General features: G+C 40.3%; 1 protein-coding gene and 1 long non-coding RNA gene across 3 annotated transcripts; both read right to left on the bottom strand.

The window, feature by feature from the left end:
- Positions 1-1,242: 1,242 nt before the first annotated feature.
- On the bottom strand, positions 1,243-9,903 carry LOC123753231 (glutamic acid-rich protein-like). 2 transcript variants are annotated; one of them, XM_069314064.1, is made up of 4 exons: positions 9,741-9,903; positions 8,553-8,720; positions 6,401-6,523; positions 1,243-1,622 (listed from the first exon to the last, which is right to left on the bottom strand). In XM_069314064.1, exons 2-4 carry the CDS (start codon positions 8,713-8,715, stop codon positions 1,402-1,404), a joined length of 507 nt encoding a protein of 168 aa, XP_069170165.1. In that variant the 5' UTR covers positions 8,716-8,720; positions 9,741-9,903; the 3' UTR covers positions 1,243-1,401. The 2 variants fall into 2 exon arrangements, with proteins under 2 accessions (XP_069170165.1, XP_069170162.1); XM_069314061.1 differs by lacking the exon at positions 9,741-9,903 and adding an exon at positions 9,509-9,733.
- Positions 9,904-9,928: 25 nt separating this feature from the next.
- Positions 9,929-13,359, bottom strand: LOC138357376 (uncharacterized). The gene is made up of 3 exons (XR_011224955.1): positions 13,175-13,359; positions 11,183-11,281; positions 9,929-10,633 (listed from the first exon to the last, which is right to left on the bottom strand). It is a non-coding gene; the product is annotated as an uncharacterized lncRNA (long non-coding RNA).
- Positions 13,360-24,309: the final 10,950 nt, after the last annotated feature.

The raw sequence follows: 24,309 nt of genomic DNA, 5'->3' as shown, positions 1-24,309 counted from the left end.
TCTGACAAGCGAGCTAAACATCTGGTACCTGGATGATGGCACTCTCGCTGGAACCCTGGAAACCATTTTGGAGGATATAAGGAAAATCCAGGAGCAGGAAGCAGCCTTAGGCCTCATTCTCAATGCGTCCAAATGTGAAATAATCTCCAGCAACCCAGACATCACTGAGCAAATACAAAATGTTCTTCCAGAAATTCTCGTTGTCGAGCCACCAGACTGCACTCTCTTGGGTGCCTCCATTGGCCCACGAGCAATCGAGGAGGTCCTGGATGCAAAAATCACTGATCAAAAGAGAATGCTGGACAGGATTGACAAGATTGATGCCCATGATGCTTTCTTTCTCCTCACAAGATGCCTGTCTCTCCCTAAGTTGACCTACTTTCTGAGATGTTCTCCATCCTACAGCAGCCCTAAGTTAAATGTGTATGACACCCTTCTGAGGTCCATGCTGGTGAAAGTCCTTAACCTGCCATTGGACGACTCTCAGTGGGAGCAAGCAACCCTTCCTGTAAGACTCAGCGGCCTTAGTGTCCGCACAGCCTCCCAAATTGCTCTACCAGCCTTCCTTTCCTCCTCCCACGCATTGCACGACCTCGTCATTTTGGGTGAGGTGATATGCGGGTATAAAATGAAAGCTGTTTAAATCATAGCATAAGTAAGAACTCTGTTTAGTGTTTGCAGGTTATAGTTGTGTGTGTGTAAACTAAAATTCTTTGAAAATGTAGTAAGTTATTACAAAACGCGTTCAAGTATCGCGTCAGACTAGAAATAAAAATGAATTTTGGAGAATTGATTTTTCAGTTACCATCAACAGTGAAAAGAAACATAAGAAATATTGAGAAAATTCGTGTTAGAATTATTAATCTTACTTTTCCGGTCATATTTAATAATATGTCTAAAGGAAAGACTGCTACCAAAGTATACTAATATATATATATATATATATATATATATATATATAACTGTGCTTGGGGACCCACCACCCTTAATTACCCCTACTCCAAATTAATCAACAAAAATCTGAAATTACAACCATCACACAGAAATAACCTGCACACGTAAATAACATCACATGAAACAAGAAGGTATGACAGGATGTGCAGAATACCCCCGTTGAAAAGCAGAGGTGCAACAGGAACTTCTGAGAGAAGCACACATGTGCAGTATGTGCAGTACCACACCCAGGCTGTGGTACTGCACATACTGCACAAGGATGGATTGATAAATTAATATATGGACTACTGACTTTAAACACAAGTTTATTGATTTTATTAAAAAAATATATCATATATGTTACATAAATACTTAGGAATTTTTTCATAGAAATTATATTGTTTTGTAAAGGAAGTAAGATTGATGGGAGTCACCTCTGACTCAATTACATTATCAAAAAATAGTTTATTATCTGCTATCAGACAAATTGTGCGTTATTTTCTTCTGAACCATCATGACTTGCCCTCTTCCAACAGATACATCTTCCTTCTTGACTATCTTCAAATTATTTCTTTCTTCTTTTCTATTTGATGGCTTCAAAATAATGGACGTCTTCGACCCTTCTAAGATATGATCTTTGGGAACCCTGATGAAGGTACTTGCTTCAGCAGTAAGTAGACACTGATGTGCTGAAAATGTGGAAAACATAACATATATAATAAATATTTATTTCTTGCAAAAAACAAAACACCAAAATCACAGAAATTTGGAACCATAGTAGTCTGTAGACAGAGGCCACCAGGCATTACAACAATCGGTAGACAGAGACCAAGAAGGGCAATTGTGGTGCCACAATGGTTTCCAAGAATTCTAGCATAGATTATTTGAGTTAAAATTGGTTTACTTTTACCAAGGGGCCATTTGGAGGTAGGCCCACCCCAGTACCCAGTGTGTGTGTATTCTTCCAAATAGTGTAGAGGTGCCATAGGCACAATCAGAGCACTGTATAAACATCAGAGGTCCGCGGTTGTTCAACGTCCTCCCAGCGACTATAAGAAATATTGCCGGAATGCCGGACTACCATGATGGTGAAATATGGATCTCAGAGTACAATCTTTTCAAATGTGATAGGAAACACCGGCTTCAGGGTGGGGTCAGCCTCTACATCAAAGACACACTCATCTGTACTGAGCTGCTAAACACCTCAAATGATATGGTGGAAGTGCTGATAATCAAAATAGAGATCCTAAATGTACTTATTGTCTTTGTATATAAGTCACCAGAGGCAAACCCTCAGCAGTTTAAACACCAACTAATGAAAATAGAACACTGCTTGGAAAACCTCACAAATCCAGCTCCGAACATCATCCTGCTTGGGGACTTCAACCTACGGCACCTGAAATGGAAGCACCTGGCTAATACAGTAATATCAGAAAGAATACCAGGAAGTAGCCTAAATGAACAGGCACATGCAAATGACCTGCTACAGATGTGCGACAGGTTTGCCTTAAACCAGCAAATAAAAAAACCAACTATAAAGAACACGCTGGACCAAAATTTTCACTAATAATGATGAATTGATCAGGAACATAATGATTACAAATACCTGTTACTCAGATCACAACTTAATTGAAGTTATGACAACCATGGGGAATAGACCTTCAAAACCAGTCCAGATTCCCGGTGGAGGAGATTTCAGCAAATTCAACTTCAATAATAAACAGATAAACTGGGAGCAAATAAACAAGGTCTGCACAGAAATAAACTGGGAAGAACAGCTAGAAAATGCATATCTGAACCAGTGCCTGGAAAAAATAAGCTCAGTAGCACTAAAAATATGTTTAAACCGCATACCCCTAAGAAAAAAGAGGAAGAGATGCAGATTGGAACGAGAACGTCGTTCCCTATATAGGCAAAGAAAGCGAATCGCGGAACAACTTGAGTCGCACCCTATCTCAAGAACGGCGAAGAAGGTTATGTAGAGAAATAGAAACAATTGAACTCAAGCTACAAGAATCATACAAAACCCGGGAGAGGCAAAGAGAGCAAAAGGCCATCAGTGAAATAAAGAGGAATCCGAAATATTTTTTCTCCTATGCAAAATCAAGATCAAAAACCACATCTAGTATCGGGCCCCTGCGAAAGGGAGATGGAACTTTCACCGATGACAACAAAGAAATGAGCGAGCTACTGAGGAAGCAATACGACTGTTTTCTGCGAGCCATTAAACGCACTAAAGATTTCTAACCAAAATGAGTTTTTCATGGATATGATACCAACATCAAATCATATATCAGACGTCACCCTATCCCCACTGGATTTTGAAGAAGCCATAAACAGTATGCCTATGCACTCTGCACCAGGCCCGGATTCTTGGAACTCCATATTCATCAAGAACTGTAAAAAACCACTATCACAGGCCCTCCACATTATGTGGAGACAAAGCCTAGATACTGGCGTTATCCCTGATATACTAAAAACAGCAGAGATAGCACCACTTCATAAAGGAGGAAATAAGGCAGAGGCAAAAAATTAGACCGATAGCACTAACATCGCACATCATAAAAAATTTTGAGAGAGTGCTAAGAAGTAAGATCACAAAATACATGGAATCACAGCATCTGCATAACCCCGGACAACATGGTTTCAGAACAGGGCGCTCTTGCCTGTCTCAGTTGCTGGACCACTATGATATGGCATTAGATGCTATGGAAGACAAACAAAATGCTGATGTAATTTACAAAGATTTCGCAAAAGCTTTTGATAAATGACCATGGTGTTATTGCACATAAAATGCGTTCAAAAGGAATTACCGGAAAAATAGGTAGATGGATCTACAATTTCCTGACTAACAGAACACAATGTGTAATAGTCAACAAAATAAAATCCAGCCCATCAACCGTGAAGAGCTCAGTCCCCCAGGGTACTGTGTTTGCTCCAGTACTTTTTCTCATCCTCATATCGGACATAGACAAGAACACAACCTATAGCACTGTATCATCCTTTGCAGATGACACTAGGATCTTCATGAGAGTAGGCAACATAGAGGACACAGCAAACCTCCAATCAGATGTAGATCAGGTCTTTCTATGGGCTACAGAAAATAATATGGTGTTTAACGAAGATTAGTTCCAGCTCATGCGCTATGGACAAAATGAAAATATAAAAACGGCAACCACGTAAAAAACTCGAGCAAATCATAACATAGAACGAAAAGGCAATGTCAAGGATCAGGGTGTACTCATGTCTGAAGACTTTACCTTTAAAGAACATAATAAAGTAGCCGTCACAACTGCAAGAAAAATGACAGGTTGGATAACAAGAACTTTTCACACTAGAGATCCTATACCGATGATGATACTTTTCAAAATGCTTGTGCTCTCTAGAGTGGAGTACTGCTGCACAATGACAGCCCCTTTCAAAGCTGGAGAAATTGCTGACCTGAAGAGCGTGCAGAAAACCTTTACTGCTAGAATCCACTCAGTAAACCATCAGTAAAAATTATTACTCAGTAAAAAAAAGTAACACATCTAAATTACTGGGACCGACTAAAGAGCCTAAATCTGTACTCCCTTGAGCACAGGCGGGAGAGATACATAATAATTTACACGTGGAAAATATTAGAGGGGCTGGTCCCAAACCTGCACACAGAAATAACATCACATGAGACCAGAAGACATGGCAGGATGTGCAGAATACCCCCATTGAAAAGCAGAAGTGCAACAGGTACTCTGAGAGAGAACTCTATCAACATCAGAGGCCTGAGACTGTTCAACACGCTTCCGCTACACATAAGGGGCATAACTGGCAAACCCCTCAGAGTGTTCAAGAGAACTGGATAAGCACCTCCAAAGGATACCTGATCAACCAGGCTGTGACTCATACATCAGGCTGCGAGCAGCCGCATCCAACAGCCTGATTGATCAGTCCAGCAACCAGGAGGCCTGGTCGACGACCGAGCCGCGGGGACGCTAAGCCCCGGAAGCACCTCAAGGTACTTGCCCTACCATCTACATGATTTGATGCTCTGCAAATACAGCACACATCAATTCATTGGCACACTTATATAATAATTATTTGAGAATATATAACAAGTACTTTATATTTAAATTATTTTTTTTTATATTTGTAGCTATACAATATTTGTATCCCTGGTTTCCATACAGTATATTCTAAACAAAATATATATTAACAAAACACATCACAACAAATAGTTGACAGCTGGTAGACTGCCAAATAACAAAAAGAGCTTTGAATATATGATCAGATATTCTTGAGATGGGACAGGAACCAAAGACTCGCCAGGTCCAAAAAGCACACTTGAAGCCTCCCCAAAACCTCCATTCATTCATTCACAAACTTCTCCCAAGACCATCATGAATTAATGAATGAATGCATGATGGTCTTTCCCCCAAGACCAAATGATCCAAGGTATGATCCAAATATTGAAATATATTCCCCAAAGATCAAAATATCCAAGATATGATCAAAATATTCAATCAAAACTAGTGACATCAAATCAGCTTATAGAGTGGGTATCAAATCAACAGGAGGGTATAAATAACAGGAGAATTTGAGTTAAACTAGATAGCTGCTTCCGCAAGTCAGACCTTTTCAAATCTGCAGTCTCTAGTAAATCAAATGTTTATGTGAATAAATGTCTGACCAGGTTCAGACAAAATCTCTTATTTAAACTGCGGGGTTTCTGGAAAAATTCCCCTGTAATTAAACATTGTTTTGTGGGAGACAATACAATTATAGCTAGGGGGACTGACACTGGAAAAACCTATTTTATAACAACTGAAGCTCACCTCAAATCTCCTGATTGACTGTGGGATAGCTGCTGAATAACCAGAGTTCAAATTATAACCTCATTTAACTACCAATGTGTACTTTAGCTCTGCCTTTCCTTCCAAAAGGTTTTAACTTAAAAAAAAAAAAATGGGTCTTCTTTATTATTGTCTCTTTTTTTCTTTTTTTACTTCCTTGTTCCATAGTACACTGGCTTTGCCTGTGTCCTCTAGTATAAACTTTATCATCCAGTATACCTGAGTGTATCTCAATTTAATCTACCACATTTTGTTTTAGTGTTTTAGTGTAACTTTAATATTAAACTATAGTGTACTTATTATATTATAGTAAGTAAGCTATTAATTTTATAGATTTCATAATTGCTTTTTGACTTTTATTGGTCATCCATTGTTATTAATTATTCTAGTTCATTTTTACTTTAAGTTCCAATAAGTTTTCATTACTTAAATTACCATTAAGTTTATATTACTTTACAATTTTTAAATCTTTAAAATTTATAACTAAAACTGGACAAACTGGAGGAATGGCCCAAGAATATATACACCAGTTGATTGACAGTTGAAACACAGGACCATAGAGCCAATCCTCAACCCCTGCAAACACAACTAGGTGAGTACAAGTTTTGCTTAGAAATCGAAGAATGAGTTTTGATTACCTGTCACAGTTGTATCTTGAGAAAGTCGGTGTTTCTTCATTTTTTTCAAGGACTTATCCTCTTGCTCTACATTCTTGTCTTTCGCTTCCCTGATCTTCCTCTTTTGATTTTCCTGAATGTGAACTGAAAATAAGGAAAACCTGAATAAAATATATATCCTCATTAAACAAAAATTGTGTTTCTCTACAGCTGCAGCTACAGATAACACACAAAGCCTCTCTACTTGAATTAATGCACATGCTACACACACAAACACAATACTTCAAATCTACAAAAGTGACAGCAGAGAAGACCCACTCAATTATAGACCTGTATCATTGACAAGTGTAATGTCAAAATATTGAAAAATCTTTACCATTGTTATCATTGCTGTCTTCTTATATGTGCTGTCAATCTGCTGTATGGTGTCTATTAATCTTGTTTAAATTACCAATCAAGCTGTCAGTGTAATCAATCAGAGCTTTAATATACCAATGGGCTTTAATATACCTACTATTCTCTCTCATCTCATTTTTTTTCTTGCAATGTATTTGTTATTTTATTAATTCTGCTAGAATTTACCTAATTAAAATTATCTATTAGATAAATGACCTGCCTGAAACGCTGCGCATACTAGTGGCTTTACAAAATTGTAAATACTATGCTATGTATTCTCACAAACCCAATGTACCTTCTTGTATATAAATAAATAAATAAATAAATAAATAAATGAAATATATATATATATTTATATATATATATTTATATGTTGTACCTAGTAGCCAGAACGCACTTCTCAGCCTACTATGCAAGGCCCGATTTGCCTAAAAAGCCAAGTTTTCATGAATTAATTGTTTTTCGACTACCTAACCTACCTAACCTAACCTAACTTTTTCGGCTACCTAACCAAACTTAACCTATAAAGATAGGTTAGGTTAGGTAGGGTTGGTTAGGTTCGGTCATATATCTACGTTAATTTTAACTCCAATAAAAAAAAATTGACCTCATACATAATGAAATGGGTTAGCTTTATCATTTCATAAGAAAAAAATTAGAAAAAATATATTAATTCAGGAAAAATTGGCTTATTAGGCAAATCGGGCCTTGCATAGTAGGCCAAAAAGTGAGTTCTGGCTACTAGGTACGACATATATATATATATATATATATATATATGTATGTTGTACCTAGTAGCCAGAACGTCATACTCGGCCTACTATGCAAGGCCCGATTTGCCTAATAATCCAAGTTTTCCTGAATTTATGTATTTTTCTCATTTTTTTCTTATGAAATGATAAATCATTCCATTTCATTATTTATAAGTTAATTTTTTGAAATTTGAGTTAAAACTAACGTAGATATATGACCGAACCTAACCAACCTTACCTAACCTATCTAAACGTAACCTATACTCACACAACTAAGTCAATAATTTATGTTCCTAATATAATATAATAATAATAATTCAAATAAACTAATTGGAAACAATTTATTGAAAATAAAGTAAATCAATCGGCCTATTAGGCAAATCGGGGATTGCATAGTAGGGCAAGAAGTGAGTTCTGGCTACTAGGTACGACATATATATATGTGTATGTATATATATATATAAAAGATTTCTTACATTCTTGAACAGACACTAGCATGCATAGCTTTTTGGGCAAGTCCTTAATCCTAATTTTAACACTCACATTCCCAGTAAGCAGCCCATATCAGCTGTCTAACTCCCAAGTACCTATTTACTGTTAGGTGAATAGGTGCATCAGGGCAAAAGAAACTGCCCATTTGTTTCAGCATCTAATAAAAATAGAACCTTGACCCTTAGGATTACAAACCCAGAGCACTGTCCACTGAGCCGTCAGGCTCTGATGTTAATTTTAATATTACTGTGAACTGGAATACATGAAATAAATTATATCAGCAGTCAAGTATAATACAACTAACAATTGAATTAATAGTGGTTCAGAACGGACCGAAACGTCTTTGTATTTTCATCTTTTTGTGTGTGGTTAGGACAACATTCTTCAGCAACATTATTGTGACTCATCAGCTGTATAAAATACAACTACTTTATGCAACAAATCAGTAATGTAATTGTGGAACCTAAAAACTTGTCTAAAATATATACAAGTTTTGCTTTGAATTTAAAAAACGAAGAATGAGTTTTTATTACCTTTAATAGTTGAATCTTCGGACAGTCTTCGTTTTTTCTTCATTTTCTTTAACTTAAGCTCTTGCTCCCCATTCTTTTCTTTTGCCTCACTGATGTTGATATCTTCTTGGGCATCTATATTATTTGTTGGTATCTTGTTGACACTTGATCCATTGTCCTGCATGTATGCTGAAAATTAAGAAACATGCGTAAATTTAATATGGTATCATCATTACAAAATATGTCCTCCAAAAAACTTTAATTGAAAGAAACACTGAAATGTGAAATTTGGCAGCAATGATTAACTATGTCATTATGGGAATTTTGGTACCCATATGTAAAGGAAGTCTCATTATCTGATGATATAGACCTGATGCAAAGTAAAGTGTGTCAAAATTATTTGCACACCCTCCTCCACTATGTGATGGAGTGAAAAAAGATATGTGAATTCGGATAATTCTATAACAAATGTTCAAGACATGAGGAAATATTTCATTCAAAATGATCTGCTGCCAGAAATCTTGGTCAAATATCACCAGTTTGCTAACTGTATGTAGTAACTAAGTGATTGTAACCTATCCACCGCTGTCCACTGGATGGAGGCAGTGTGCAAGATAAACATATCAATTGTGACACTAGCTCTCCACACATGTCAGTTGCTTAATTTAAAATCTGTACTCATGGTCGGTCTCGAGCCCCTTGTCAATGTGGTGATGTGCATGGAATTATGTAATTAGGTCATCAAGATTGAAACTTGCTTAGCTAAAATGAATTGCTTGGTTCAATCCCGGAGCCAATTAATTATGTGCCTCTGCAACCATTTCCACTACCGCTAACAACATGGATATGGGATGCATAATATATGAACTAAACTACTGTACTATGTAAATGCTTTTCATTATTGCCAACACAAAGGAACATGCAGGTTTTATGATTTTCAATGTTAGCTTATGCAAAATAATAATAATAATAATTACCAAGATAAAACAATTCGGTGAGATTATTAACATTTTTGCTTGACAGACCACTTCCTGGTAGCATGCCCTTTGTGGTATTTCTATTGCCGACCTCGTGGGCCTCGTAGCCTGGTGGATAGCGTGCAGGACTCGTAATTCTGTGGCGCGGGTTCGATTCCCGCACGAGGCAGAAACAAATGGGCAAAGTTTCTTTCACCCTGAATGCCCTTGTTACCTAGCAGTAAATAGGTACCTGGGTGTTAGTCAGCTGTCACGGGCTGCTTCCTGGGGGGTGGAGGCCTGGTCGAAGATCGGGCCGCGGGGACACTAAAGCCCCGAAATCATCTCAAGATAACCTCAAGACCTTAAAATAGATGACAGCAACTTGATAACCACCACCTTGTAGCTTAAGAGACCTGCAATACAACAAAATAGTTACAAATATAACAAATATTTTTAGTGTTAATTTGAACACAGTGTTCAAGAGATATGGCTTCAATTATAAAAAAAAAAGAGATTAACTTTATGATTACAGAATATAAGATGGGATAACCATAAGCTTCTGAAACAGACAGCATCCCTCCCTCATACAGCATTGGGTACATCTGCAAAAGTGCAGAAGTACCGAAGTAGCTTAAGATGTACTTTTCTTACCTAGTTTAAGAGACCTACTGATAGTTATATCATTAAAGTATAATTACATAACTAATGGAAATTAAAAAAATATAAAATAACACAAAAATACTTATATAATGCACATTACTTTATTATTAACATCAATAAGTACAGTATACACCAAAATTGAAAATGTTAATACTAATTAATTATCAAATGGCTTAAAATCTGTTTATTTGTGGGAAAATTTAAAACCTAACAGAATGGATATTAATACAATATGATACAATTCTAATTGAAGAAATAACAGAATGCATGAAATACTTACAGATTTTTTCATGGCTTTAAATGATCTGCAAAGGTTTTGATGCTTAGCAGCTCTTCGACCCATTTCCTTATATTTATCCTCCCGCTCTACATCACCCTTACGCTTTTCATCTATAAAGCTGTGTCCACAGTTGCAGAAATGTCGACGAACACTAATGACATTACTGCAGATGGGACAACACCGCTGGAAAGGTTTCTTCTGGCCTGTAAATAAAGATAATCTGGGCAATCATAAAAAAAGAGTAAAATGTTTAAAATGTAATACAGTGGTACAAAAAACACAGTAGCAGCATAATGAAAGACCACAAAGCAGTACAGTGCTACAGAAGACTGAGCGGAGAATTGTGATTGTATTATTGAGAACCTGTACAGCACCAGATTTTATTAATTACACAAGTAAACCAAATTTAATGTTTAAATAAGAGAAGAATAATCTGGAATTTTCAATGTAAATCAAAATTGCATATTTGTGAACTGCAAATAATTGAATTGGGACTCAAATACTTATTTTACTAAGTTTTTTGATCTTCCAATAACATTAAATTAATATTCAACTTAACTAACATTTTGTGGTATTAATAAAGTTTGAAATAGATATGCAATTTTAACAGACAAAATTGACAAAACAAAATTAAGATTTTATACTCTATATCTAATGATAATATGAACTTACACCCAAATAAAATTAATAACATACAAAAATAAAATTTAAAGTATATATTATAAACAAATCACAATTATAATGTAACTTACTTGAATTACTGGAAGCCATTGCTGTTATGTTCTCTCAGATAGAATTGTTGACAATGTTGTAATGTTGCAATTGATAATGTTGTCTGATTTAAATTTTACCTAAAAAAAACAAAAATAAATTATTAACAGATATACAATAGCATCAGTTTAGATTAATTATAAAAAAACAAAAATGCATATTTTTCATATATATTTTTTCATGCATATTTTTCTACCTTGCATATAAATGCAAGGTAGAATGCATATATGCACCACTAAGATGGTGGTGCATGTATTTTATAACACATTTGAACAATGAAACTCTAAAGATGATACAGAAGACACAAGAAAATTGGCACTGTAGGAGACATTGAAAAAACAGAAATAACATGATTTTAACAGTGATAAGTTACAGGTGCTGAAGTATGGTAGAAACGAGGAAATTAAATGAAACAAGGAACACAGGACAATCAGACCTACTCTAAGAAGGAAAAAACATGCAAGAGATCTGAGAATTACGACGTCTGACGACCTCACACTTTGTGAACATAACCGAGCAAATATAGAGGCGGCCAGAAAAATAATGGAATGGTTTATGAGAATGTTAAAATTCAAAGACCCCACCCACAGTAATGCTAATACTATTCAAATAACTGGTGCTGTCCCATCTTGAGTATTGCTCGGTACTGACTCCCCCTTTCTGAACAGGAGAAATCTCTGAATTAGAGGAAATAAAGAGACCATAAACAGCAAACATATAAATGATAAAACATCTAAATAATTGAGACCGTCTCAAAGCTCTCAAAATGTACTCTCTGGACAGGAGACAAGAATGGTATCAAATAATACATATATGTAAGATACTAGAGGGCCAGGTCCCAAATTTGCACAGCATAATATAACAACATACTGGAGCTAAAGATACAGAAGGAAATTAATAATAGGTGTCATAGGTACAATCAGAGAGCAGAGTCTTAACAGTAGGGGGTTCAAGGGCTGTTTGCTAGGCTAGGCAAGGGTAGACTAGGCTTGGCTAGTGTTGGCTAGGTTATGCTAGGAAGAAGTAGGCTAGGCTGATTTACTCCACCAGTAATTGGCGGTCTGTCTAATTACAAGCTACCACAAGCTACACAAGCTTCACATAGCTTCCTGGCAATATGTTAGTAATGAATAAATAAGATATATTTACTCATTATAATGTTGGTACTGAATGTACAACACGAAAAAACATAATTTTAATCTGAAAAAGTATCTCTTTATAAAGAAATTAGACGAAAATAAAGAAATGGTGACACCAAATCAAGTCGACGATCCAAGCATCGGTTTGGTTAAGCTAGGTTAGATTTGGTTAGGTTAGATTTGGTTAGGTTAGATTTGGTTAGGTTTGATTAGGTTAGGTCAGCCTAACATATCATATTTATTCATTACTAACGTATTGCCAGGAAGCTTTGTGAAGCTTGTGTAGCTTGTGGTAGCTTGTGGTAATTAGACAGACCTGTAATTGGGGGGAAAGGGGGGAGGGGGAAACCTCAATATAAGCCTAATTTGTAGCTTCCTGTTCTCCGACACAATGATTTATTTTACGTCAGGCTTTCAGCACAGCCGCATAAAAAAACCTGGTTATTTATTTATTAATATACGAGATGGTACACTGGGGGTTAAGAGAGAAAATAGGAATAATGATGATTTTACAATCTTGCCCGAAACGCTATGCGTACTAGTGGCTTTAGGTATTGTATGTACTACCTCTATCTATAAATCAAACAGAATGTTTGTACTGTAACTCTGCATCTATGTATATATTTTTCCTAAATCAATTATTATTATTATTGTAAAGCCACTAGCACGCATAGCGTTTCGGGCAAAGATCCCGTACCCAGAAGCTGGGTATCTTTGGTTGCCCTGTGACTACTCTTATGACATTCCCTAACTCTTTATGACATTCCCTAACTCTTATGACATTCCATAACAGTATTGTTAAACTAATAACAATGAACAGTAGTTCAATATTACCGGAATAATCCAACTCATGTGGCCATGTTTTTGTTGTGAAGCCCGGTCGATCAGTTCGTATACATCATACCTTCTTACGAAGGTTAGAGTCTTAAAAATGTCTTACCATTGCTGAGAAATCATAAGATATAATTATTTACAATAATACACTGGTTGTTTTTGTTGATTTAGGGGCGATGACATGAGTAAACTAGTTATGTTGTGATGATTTAGGGGCAACGAACTGTGGTTATTAGACTATGTTTTGTACATAAGCAAAAAAAACAAGATGTAATTCTTTTAATTATAACAATAATAACGACAAAAAGTTAATAATTAATATACTTGTTAAGCAAAATTCGCAATATCTTAGTTTTCTTTAGGAAAAAAAAGACATCTGGAAAAAGATCTGCATACTATGTCTTACATTTTATTCCGTTATTTACACTAAAAGAACAATTAAACAATACAATACAATACAATACAATACAATACAAAACGTACACTATCGGCCGTGCCTGGTGCACGAGCACCAGGCACGGGCACCGGGAGCATCCCAGACACTGCCTTAATCGACTGAGATTAAGGCAGTGTTATTTTCATTCCTTTAGAACAAGGAAATCTCATTCTTAAACTGTATAATATGAGCTGCGCAATAATTGCTGATCTTCAATAAAGAAATTCTGGAGGGTTTGTGCAAGGATTAGGATGAGTTAGCCTAGTTTTTACTGTATATCCGTTTCTGGTTACTCAAGGGTGACAGTGGCGGGCAACACGAGAATAAATATTTGTATAAATTCCAATTTCGATCAGATCTACTTGGGGATAGTTTACAAATGTTCGCCATGAAATTTACGTTTTCTTTAATAGCCGAAGAGCTTATTTGAGAAAACAGTATGGCATTGAATCAGCGTGGTAAAACAATTGTATTATTGACACGACGAGTATAATCGACGTAGTTTTTATATATGTTGCCGGTCGAACACATCCTTATGTGACGTTTTATACTTATGTTCTTCTAGAACATTCTATTGCGAACACATTGGTACAAAAATGAAATACGTACATCGAAAACTAATGTCAGAACAGTGACAAGAGTATACACTTTTAAATATGGCCGCTCGATCGCCGATACACTAATTTCATTTGGGGAAATTTATTTTTTCATACGCCGTTTCGCGACAATTATTTATAACTGATATAAATGTTGCAAAAGAAGTTTATGATTAAGTAACATATTACACATTAAAAAAAATGAATACATTAATACCTAAACAGTTTGTAAATACAGTGATAAATTGTGCCAAACATTACACAATATTATTTACTAAGAAGCGTATGACAACTCAAAACGGCATGATTTCAACAGGATTTTTTATAGTTGTCAAAAAACTCTGATTTTAATTATCAAGTATTTGTCACAATGTATTTTATATAATTATGAGGCAGTGGAACGACCAAATTGTTCTGTATTATAAATGCATAATGCTAAATTTCTATATACATAACAGTAAAATAATGACCACCTACATTTAAGGATAACTAGGAAATAGTAACTGGAAACTTTATTTGAACGAAAATTCAATACCAAATTTCTTAGATGTTTTTCTTAATATAAAGATCAACAGTAACGAATCTTATTCATTATGGACAAATTAACAAAAAAAAAACATAATTTTCATTGAGGACCATGTATTAGAGCATACTTAGTCACTTATATATTAAAAGTATTGTGTTTTTTGAAACATTGGGGTTGTAAACAAACAGAACGGCCTACCCGAATAGTCGTAACATAAGAAGTTGTACATGTTTGCTAATTTATTATTTGATAAATGATTATTACTAATTTACGACGACTATAGAGGTTTCCCATTAGTTAAATTACTGTAGTGTGACTAAATGCTACTACAAAACATATATAAATCCTGGGAAAGTCACAATGACCAGCGACATTAAAGCATAAAAGACTAAATAGTAACAGGAAACTGTCGGCGAACGAAAAATTCATTTCCAAATTTATTAGATGTTTTCCTAAATATAAAGATCAATGGGCTGGAATTTTCTGGATTATGGCCAAATTAAGGCAAAAATATATGTATTTTTACTTGAAGAACATATATCAGAGCATAGTCAGTGAGTTATAGAATAATAAGAGTGTAGTATTTCATTGTATAACAAGAGATAGTCCATGGAAGCGAAAATAGACGTAGTTTAAGACAAAATAACGTCCAAAAACAGCCGTAGAGTCAAACGGCAACAGTTGACGTTCTTTTTAAGAGGACAGGTTGGTGCAGTGGCCAGTGTGCTTCCCGAGGCCAGGGGCGGTGTTGTTACTGTGTCTCCTGACGGCCAGCCTAGCGGTGTTCCTGATGCTGGTGCCGTGGCGCAGCCGCCTGCTGTCGCTTGTGCTGTGCCTCCTGTGGTTGCATTGGGCTCTTCTGTTCCTCGACGAAAGCGCGCTCCGAGGGATCGGTCGCACAGCAGGGGCCCCCCTGGGAAGAGGATCGAGGCTTCGGGTGGTGTGCCTTTGGCTGGTGCTCCTCCCTCCGCTTCTCCAGTGGTTCCTCCTCCCCCTTCGGAAGCGGGATATGGGGATGAGCGGGGCATTGAGCGTGGTGTCGGGCTCGGGGTGGCGGAGGCAGGGGAAAAACTGTGGATGGTGTCCTCGACGCCTGGGGCGCCCTCTTCGTATGGTGTCTCCCCTGTGATTTTGAAGGCGGTTCCTGGCCGGTCGTCTTCCAGGGTGCGGCAGGGGGTTGAGCCTGGTGGTGTGGATGTGGCTCCCGCTGCGGGTGCGGTTGTGTCCCCTGGGGGACGCGTTGGGTTGGGGGTGTCCTGAGGTTCTCCCGATGGCGCCCTCTGTTGTCTGTGCGTCTTTGCATGTTCGTGGTTTAAATGATCTTGGGGTCCAGTTGGGCCTGTTGGATGGTGTGTGTGTGTGTGTGTGTGGTTGTTTTGTTTCTGTTGTGGTTGCTCCCGTGGGTGTGTTCGTTTGGGTGTGCTTGTGTGTGGGTGTGGTTTTTATGTTTTCCCTGGCTCCTGCGTGGGCCTTTTTGTTTGCCTTGTATGGGTTTTATGGTTTGTGCATTTTTGTTCTTTATGGTATGTATGCTTATATGCTCCTATGTCTTTGGAGCGTGCCTCTTCTGTATTTTGTGATTTTCTGTGTGGGGGTTGGGGTGCCCGGGTTTATGTTTTGTCCTCCCCCCCCCCCTTTTCATGTACTACTGTTCCTGTGTTATGAGTGTTCTTTTTGCCATTACTGATTGTTATTTCTCTTTTTATGTGCCATGTACTTTGCCTTGGGCTATTTATGTATTATTTATCTGTTCTTTCTTGATTTGTGTTTTGTGTTCTGCCTTTGTATTATGTCTTTTTAATTATGCATGAGGAAACGGAGTAAGAAACAAGAATTGTACTCAGTTATTTCTGTTTGACTTTCAATGTTCTGTATTTCCATGTTTTTTGTTTAATGTAGTTTTGTAATTTTGCCTCTTAGGGGTTTCGGAGGCCTGTTGTTCTGTACTTTTATGCACCTGTGTTTGGGTTGTTGGGCTGGGCTTGTATGTGCGTTCTCCTTTTGTATTTCTGTACTTAAGGTTGTGTGGATGTGCCTATGTTTTATGTTATTTCTATTGTGTGCTATTTATGTCATGTTCTGTTTTTTGTGGTAAATACTGTCCCCGTTTCTGGGTTCTCTTTTTTTTGTGCCTTGTCATGTGTTTTATTTCTTGGTTTTTGTTGGGTATGTTTAGTGTATCCGTGGTTTACTTCCTTTGTTATGTTGTCCTGTGTATGTTCTTAACTTGTTCTTTCGGCGGGTGTCTGTTTTGTACATTGTGTATTCTTTTATAAAAATAAAAAAAAAAAAAACTTCACACTCTCCCCCAGACAGTACTACCACTACACACACTACCGCACACACAGTACTACAACTACACCTATCCCCCAAACACAGCACTACCACTACATACTCTCCTCCACACAGTACAATCTCTACACACACTCCCCACACACAGTACAACCACTCCACACACTTCCCCCACACAGTTCTACCACTACACACTCTTCGAAACACACAGTAATAGCACTACAAACACTCCCCCAAACAGTACTAACACTACACACACTCCCCCACACACAGGACTACCACTACACACTCCCCCCCACTCACACAGTACTACAACTACACGCTTTCCCCCACACAGTACTACCACTACAAACACTCCCCCACACAGTACTACCACTACAAACACTCTCCAACAGAGTACTACCATTACAAACTCTCTCCCACACACAGTACTAACACAACACACTCTCCCCCACATACAGTAAGACCACTACACACACTCCCTCACACACAGTACCACCACTACACAGTCTCCCCCACACAGTACGTCCACTACACACTCTCCCAAAACACAGTACTACCACTACAAACACTCCCTCATACAGCACTACCACTACACACACTCCCCCACACACGGTACTACCACTACACACATTCCCTCCACACACAATACGACCACTCCACTCTCTCCCTGACACACAGTACTACCACTACTCCCTCCCCCACACACAGTACTACCACTGCACACACTCCCCCACATTCAGAACTATCACTACACACTCTCCCCCACATACAGTACTACCACTAAACACTGTCCCCAAACACAGTACTACCACTACACACTCTACCCCACATACATTACGACCACCACACACTCACCCCAACACACAGTACTACTACTACACACTCTCTCCCACACAAACACAGTACTACCACTACACACACTACCCCACATAGAGTACGACCACTACACACTCTCTCCCACACACAGTGCTATCACTACACACTATTCTATGAATTTTATGATAAAATAACGAGGATAAGACAGGACAGAGATGGTTGGAGAGACTGCATATTTCTGGACTGCCAAAAAGACTTTGATTCAGTACGGCACATGAGACTGCTGTTCAAGCTCGAGAGGCAGGCGGGGGTGGGGGAAAAGGTCCTAGCATGGATAAGGAACTACCTAACAGGAAGGAGCCAAAGAGTTATGGTAAGGGGCGAGAAGTCGGACTGGCGAACAGTAACAAGTGGAGTACCACAAGGATCGGTGCTGGGACCAATTCTATTTCTTGTATATGTTAACGACATGTTTACAGTTGTACAGTCCTACATGTCGATGTTTGCGGATGACGCAAAGTTGATGAGAAGAGTTGTGGCAGATGAGGATTGAAGGATCCTTCAAGAGGACCTGAACAGATTGCAGAGATGGTCAGAGAAAATGCTACTGGAATTCAACACGAGCAAATGTAAAGTTATGGAAATGGGACTAGGAGATAGGAGACCAAAGGGACAGTACACAATGAAGTGGAACAGCCTACCTGTGACGACGCGCGAAAGAGACCTGGGTGTGGACGTAACACCTAATCTATCTCCTGAAGCACATATAAATAGGATAACGACAGCAGCGTAATCTACACTGGCAAAAGTTAGAACATCATTCAGAAACCTAAGTAAGGAGGCATTTAGGGCGCTTTATACTGCCTACGTGAGGCCAGTCTTAGAGTATGCCGCCTGATCATGGAATCCCCATCTGAAGAAGCATATAAATGAAACTGGAAAAGGTTCAGAGGTTTGCAACGAGACTCGTCCCAGAGCTACGAGGGATGGGGTATGAGGATCGCCTGAGGGAACTGTACCTTACGACACTAGAAAGAAGAAGGGAGAGGGGGGACATGATAGGAACGTATAAAATACTCAGAGGGATTGACAGAGTGGACATAGACGAAATGTTCACACGGAATAGAAACAGAACGAGGGGACATGGATGAAGCTGAAAACTCAGATGAGTCACAGAGATGTTTGGAAGTTTTCTTTTAGCGTGAGAGTAGTGGGAAAATAGAATGCACTTCAGGAACAGGTTGTGGAAGCAAATACTATTCAGAATTTTAAAACCAGGTATGATAGGGAAATGGGACAGGAGTCATTGCTGTAAACAACCGATGCTCGAAAGGCGGGATCCAAGAGTCAATGCTCGATCCTGCAGACACAACTAGGTGAGTACAACTAGGTGAGTACACTCTCCCCCACACAGTACTACCATTACACATTCGTTCAAACACATAGTACTACGACTACAAACACTCACCCACACACAGTACTACCACTAAACACTCGTCCAACACTGTACTACTACTACTACACACTCTACGCCACTCACAGTACTACCACTACACACTCTCCCCCACTCACAGAACTACAACTACACAACCTCCCTCACACACAGTACTACTACTACACACTCTCCCCCCCACACAGTACTACTACTACACACACACTCCCATTCACAGTACTACCACTACACACATTCCCTCAACACACAGTACGACAACTACACACAATCCCCCACACACAGTACTACCAATACACATTTTCCCCAACATAGTACTACCACTACACACACTCCCCAACACACAACACTACCACTACAAATACTCCCCACACAATACTACCATTACACACTCTCCCCCACACACAATTCTACCACTACACACTCTCTCCCACACACAGTGCTACCACTACACACTCTCCCCACATACAGTACGACCACTACACACACTCCCCCACATACAGTACGACCACTACACACTCTCCCCCCACACAAAATTCTTTACAATACACACTCTCCCCCACACATAGTACTACCACTACACACACTCTCCCACATACAGTACGACCACTACACACTCTCCCACACATAGTACTACCACTACACACTCTTCCCCAAACAGTACTACCACTACACACTCTTCCCAACACATAGTACTACCACTACACACTCTTCCCACACACAGTACTACCACTACACACTCTCCCCCCCACACAGTACTACATCTACACACACTCCCCTTCACAGTACTTCCACTGCACACTCTCTCCCCAACACATAGTACTAAGACTACACAAACTCCCCCACACACAGTACAACCACTCCACACTCTCCCCCACACAGTACTTCCACCACACACTTTCCCAAACACACATTACTACCACTACACACACTCCCCCACACACAATACTACTACTACACACTCTCCCCCCACACACACTACTACCAATACACACACTCCCTCCACACACAGTACGACCACTACAAACACTCCCCCACACACAGTACTACCACTAAACAATCTTTCAAACACTCAGTACTACCACTACACACTCTCCTCCACACACAGTACTACTAATACACACACTCCCAGCACTCAGTACTACCACTACACACTCTCCCCAACTCAGTACCCTCAATACACACTCTCCCCAACACATAGTACTACCACTACACACACTCCCCCACATACAGTACGACCACTACACACTCTCCCCAACATATAGTACGACCACTACACACTCACCCCAACATACAGTACGATCACTATACACTCTCCCCCACATACAATACGACCACTACACACTTCCTCTACACAAAGTACTACCACAACACAAACTCCTTCCACACACAGCACGACCACTACACACTCTCCCCCACTCACAGTACGACCACTACACACTCTCCCCACACACTGTACTACCACTACACACATTCCCCCACACACAATACTACCACTCCACACACTCCCTCACACACAGTACTACCACTACTCTCTCCCCCCCACACAGTACTACCACTACACACACTCCCCTACATACAGAAAGATCACTACACACCCTCCCCCACTCACAGTACTACCACTACACACTCTCCCCACACACAGTACTACCACTACACACACCCCACACACACACACACCCACACACACACACACACACACAAACACACACACACATACACACACACACACATACACACAGTACTACCATTACACACACTCCCCCACACACAGTACTACCACTACACTCTCCCCCACACACACATTACTACCACTACACACACTCCCCCACATACAGTACGACAACTACACACTCTCCCCAACTCATAGTACTACCACTACACACTCCCCACACACACACACACACACACACACACACAGTACTACCATTACACACACTCCCCCACACACAGTACCAAAACTACACAGACTCCCCCACACAGTACTACCACTACACACACTCCTCCCCACACACGGTACTACCACTACACACTCCTCCCCACACATGGTACTACCACTACACACCCTCCCCCACTCACAGTACTACCACTACACACACTCCCCACACACAGTACTACCACTACACACTCCCCACACACACACACACACACACACACACACACACACACACACACACACACACACAGTACTACCACTACACACTCCCCACACACACACAGTACTACCACTACACACTCCCCCCACACACACACACACACACACACACACACACACAGTACTACCATTACACACACTCCCCCACACACAGTACCAAAACTACACAGTCTCCCCCACACAGTACTACCACTACACACACTCCTCCCCACACACGGTACTACCACTACACACTCCTCCCCACACATGGTACTACCACTACACACTCTCCCCCACACACGGTACTACCACTACACACTCCCCACACACAGTACTACCACTACACACTCTCCCCCACACACGGTACTACTACTACACACTCTCCCCCACACACAGTACAACCACTACTCCCTCCCCCACACACAGTACTACCACTACACACACTCCCCCACATACAGAACGATCACTACACACTCTGCCCCACACACAGTACTACCACTAAACACTCTCCCCAACATACAGTACTACCACTACAAACTCTCCCCAGCACAGTACTATTATTACACACTCTCCCCAACATACAGTATGACCACTACACACACTCCCCCACACAAACACAGTACTATCACTACACACACTACACCACATAGAGTACGACTACTACACACTCTCCCCCACACACAGCACTACCATTACACATTCCCCCAAACACACAGTACTACGACTACACACTCTCCCTAACACAGTACTACAATTACACACTCTCCCTAACACATAGTACTCCCACTACACACACTCCCCCACACACAGTACGACCACTACACACTGTCCCTCACACACAGTACTACCACTACACACTCTTCCCCGCACACAGTACTACCACTACACACACTCTCCCACATACAATACGATCACTACACCCTCTTCCCAACATACAGTTAACTACAAACTCTCCCCAACATACAGAACTACCACTACACACTGTTCCCCCACATACAGTACGACCACTACACACACTCCCCAACTTAGAGGACGACCACTACACTCTCCCCAACATACAGTACAACCAATACACACACTCCCCAACATACAGAACTACCGATACACACACTCCGCCACAGTCAGTACTACCACTACACACTCTCTCCCACACAGTACTACCACTACACACTCTCCGAACACACAGTACTACCACTACACAGTCTCCCCCCACACAGTACCTCCACTACACACTCTCCCAACACACAGTACTACCACTATAAACACTCCCCCATACAGCACTACCACTACACACACTCCCCCACACACAGTACAACCACTACACACTCTCCCCCCTACACACACAGTACTTCCATTACACACACTCCCCCACACACAGTAGTACCACTACACACACTCCCCCACACACAGTACTACCACTACACACTCCCCCCCACACACAGTACGACCACTACACACTCTACCTCACACACAGTACTACCACTACACACTCCCATCCCCCCCCCACACACACAGTGCTTTCATTACACACACTCCCCCAACCACAGTAGTACCACTACACACACTCCACCCCCCCACACAGTACTACCACTACACACACACACCCACACTCCGTACTACCACTACACACTCTCCCCAACTCAGTACTACCATTACACACTCTTCCCCAACACATAGTACTACCACTACACACACTCCCCCACATACAGTACGACCACTACACACTCTCCCCAATATACAGTACGACCACTACACACTCACCCCAACATACATCAGGTAGGCCGGGAGACGATAGGAGACACACATGATTAGTGAGGTCCGCGGAAATTCGTTAATTTCTCAAGATATTGAAGGAGTATAGAGGCTAGATCATAGTATTTGGCCTCTCGCAGTGTGTGTAGCTAGCAGGGTGCAACATAGCATAGTCATATCGCTAGCGATAGTGCGAAGATTTGGCGAAGAAACCAAAGTGGAGCTAGTGGCATCACCGGTGCATGTAAGTGTGCGACCTAACCGGGTGGGACGCCCCGCCGTGGAACTACCTGATTGTGCTGTTGAGTGGTGACTGTGATCAGTGTTACATTGAATTAGTGAACTGTCACACAACGATACAGTGACTGACTCCAGAGCTTTGTGTAGACAGAGAAGAACCGACCTCGTCAATCTAACAGCACTTAGTGAATCACCTAGTGGGAGACAACGACGGATAACCATCGTCATCATACATCGTCCTTACTCATCTGGTTGTGTGAGCGGGAGGAGACTGGTATGTACCCCTCTCTGGTCAATTAATCAGGTGTACAGATTGAGGTAAAATATTATCAAATTCTTGTTCAGGATATCTTATATATTTAAAAATCTCAGGGTGGCGCATTTAGGCAGAGGTAACGCATAAGGGATATCTTGACACATACAAGCACGACCGCCCACGTACGTATACACGCACACAAGTGTGCACACGCTAAAACAGACACACACCCACACGCACACACACACACACACAATCGTTCAGTCAGGGGAAAAGGCATTAACACCTGGGATCAGGACCTTACTATCCCCCCCCTCTTGACCCCCACATCTGACCTGACCTGACCTGACCTGGTCGCTATCTATGCTCCCCTCCCACCCCCTGTCCCCCGCATCGCCCATACACACACTCTTCCCCTCCCCACTCTCTCCCCCTCTCTCCTTCTCAAACTTTCTCTCTCTCCCACACTCTATCTCTGCCACTCTCTCTCTCCCCCACTATCTCTCTCCTGCTCTCTCTCTCTCTCTCTCTCTCTCCCTCTCTCTCTCTCTCTCTCTCTCTCTCCCTCACTCTCTCTCCCCCTCTCTTTCCTTCCCCCTCCCTCTCTGCCCACACACACACACACACACACACA

The sequence above is a fragment of the Procambarus clarkii genome, chromosome 7 (genome assembly GCF_040958095.1).
Source record: "Procambarus clarkii isolate CNS0578487 chromosome 7, FALCON_Pclarkii_2.0, whole genome shotgun sequence".
Classification (NCBI taxonomy): domain Eukaryota; kingdom Metazoa; phylum Arthropoda; class Malacostraca; order Decapoda; family Cambaridae; genus Procambarus; species Procambarus clarkii.
The sequence above is the reverse complement of the archived record's forward strand: the minus strand, read 5'-3'. Positions and strand labels throughout refer to the sequence as shown.

What these genes read in the sequence shown, in the direction of transcription:
- LOC123753231 (XM_069314061.1), bottom strand. Translation starts at nt 9,572, where the DNA reads ATGCTACCAGGAAGTGGTCTGTCAAGCAAAAATGTTAATAATCTCACC. An exon ending in CACCGAATTGTTTTATCTTG is followed by an intron (nt 8,721 to 9,508) that starts GTAATTATTATT and finishes CTTAATTTTCAG; the next exon opens with CATACATGCAGGACAATGGA. An exon ending in CGAAGATTCAACTATTAAAG is followed by an intron (nt 6,524 to 8,552) that starts GTAATAAAAACT and finishes CCTTATTTTCAG; the next exon opens with TTCACATTCAGGAAAATCAA.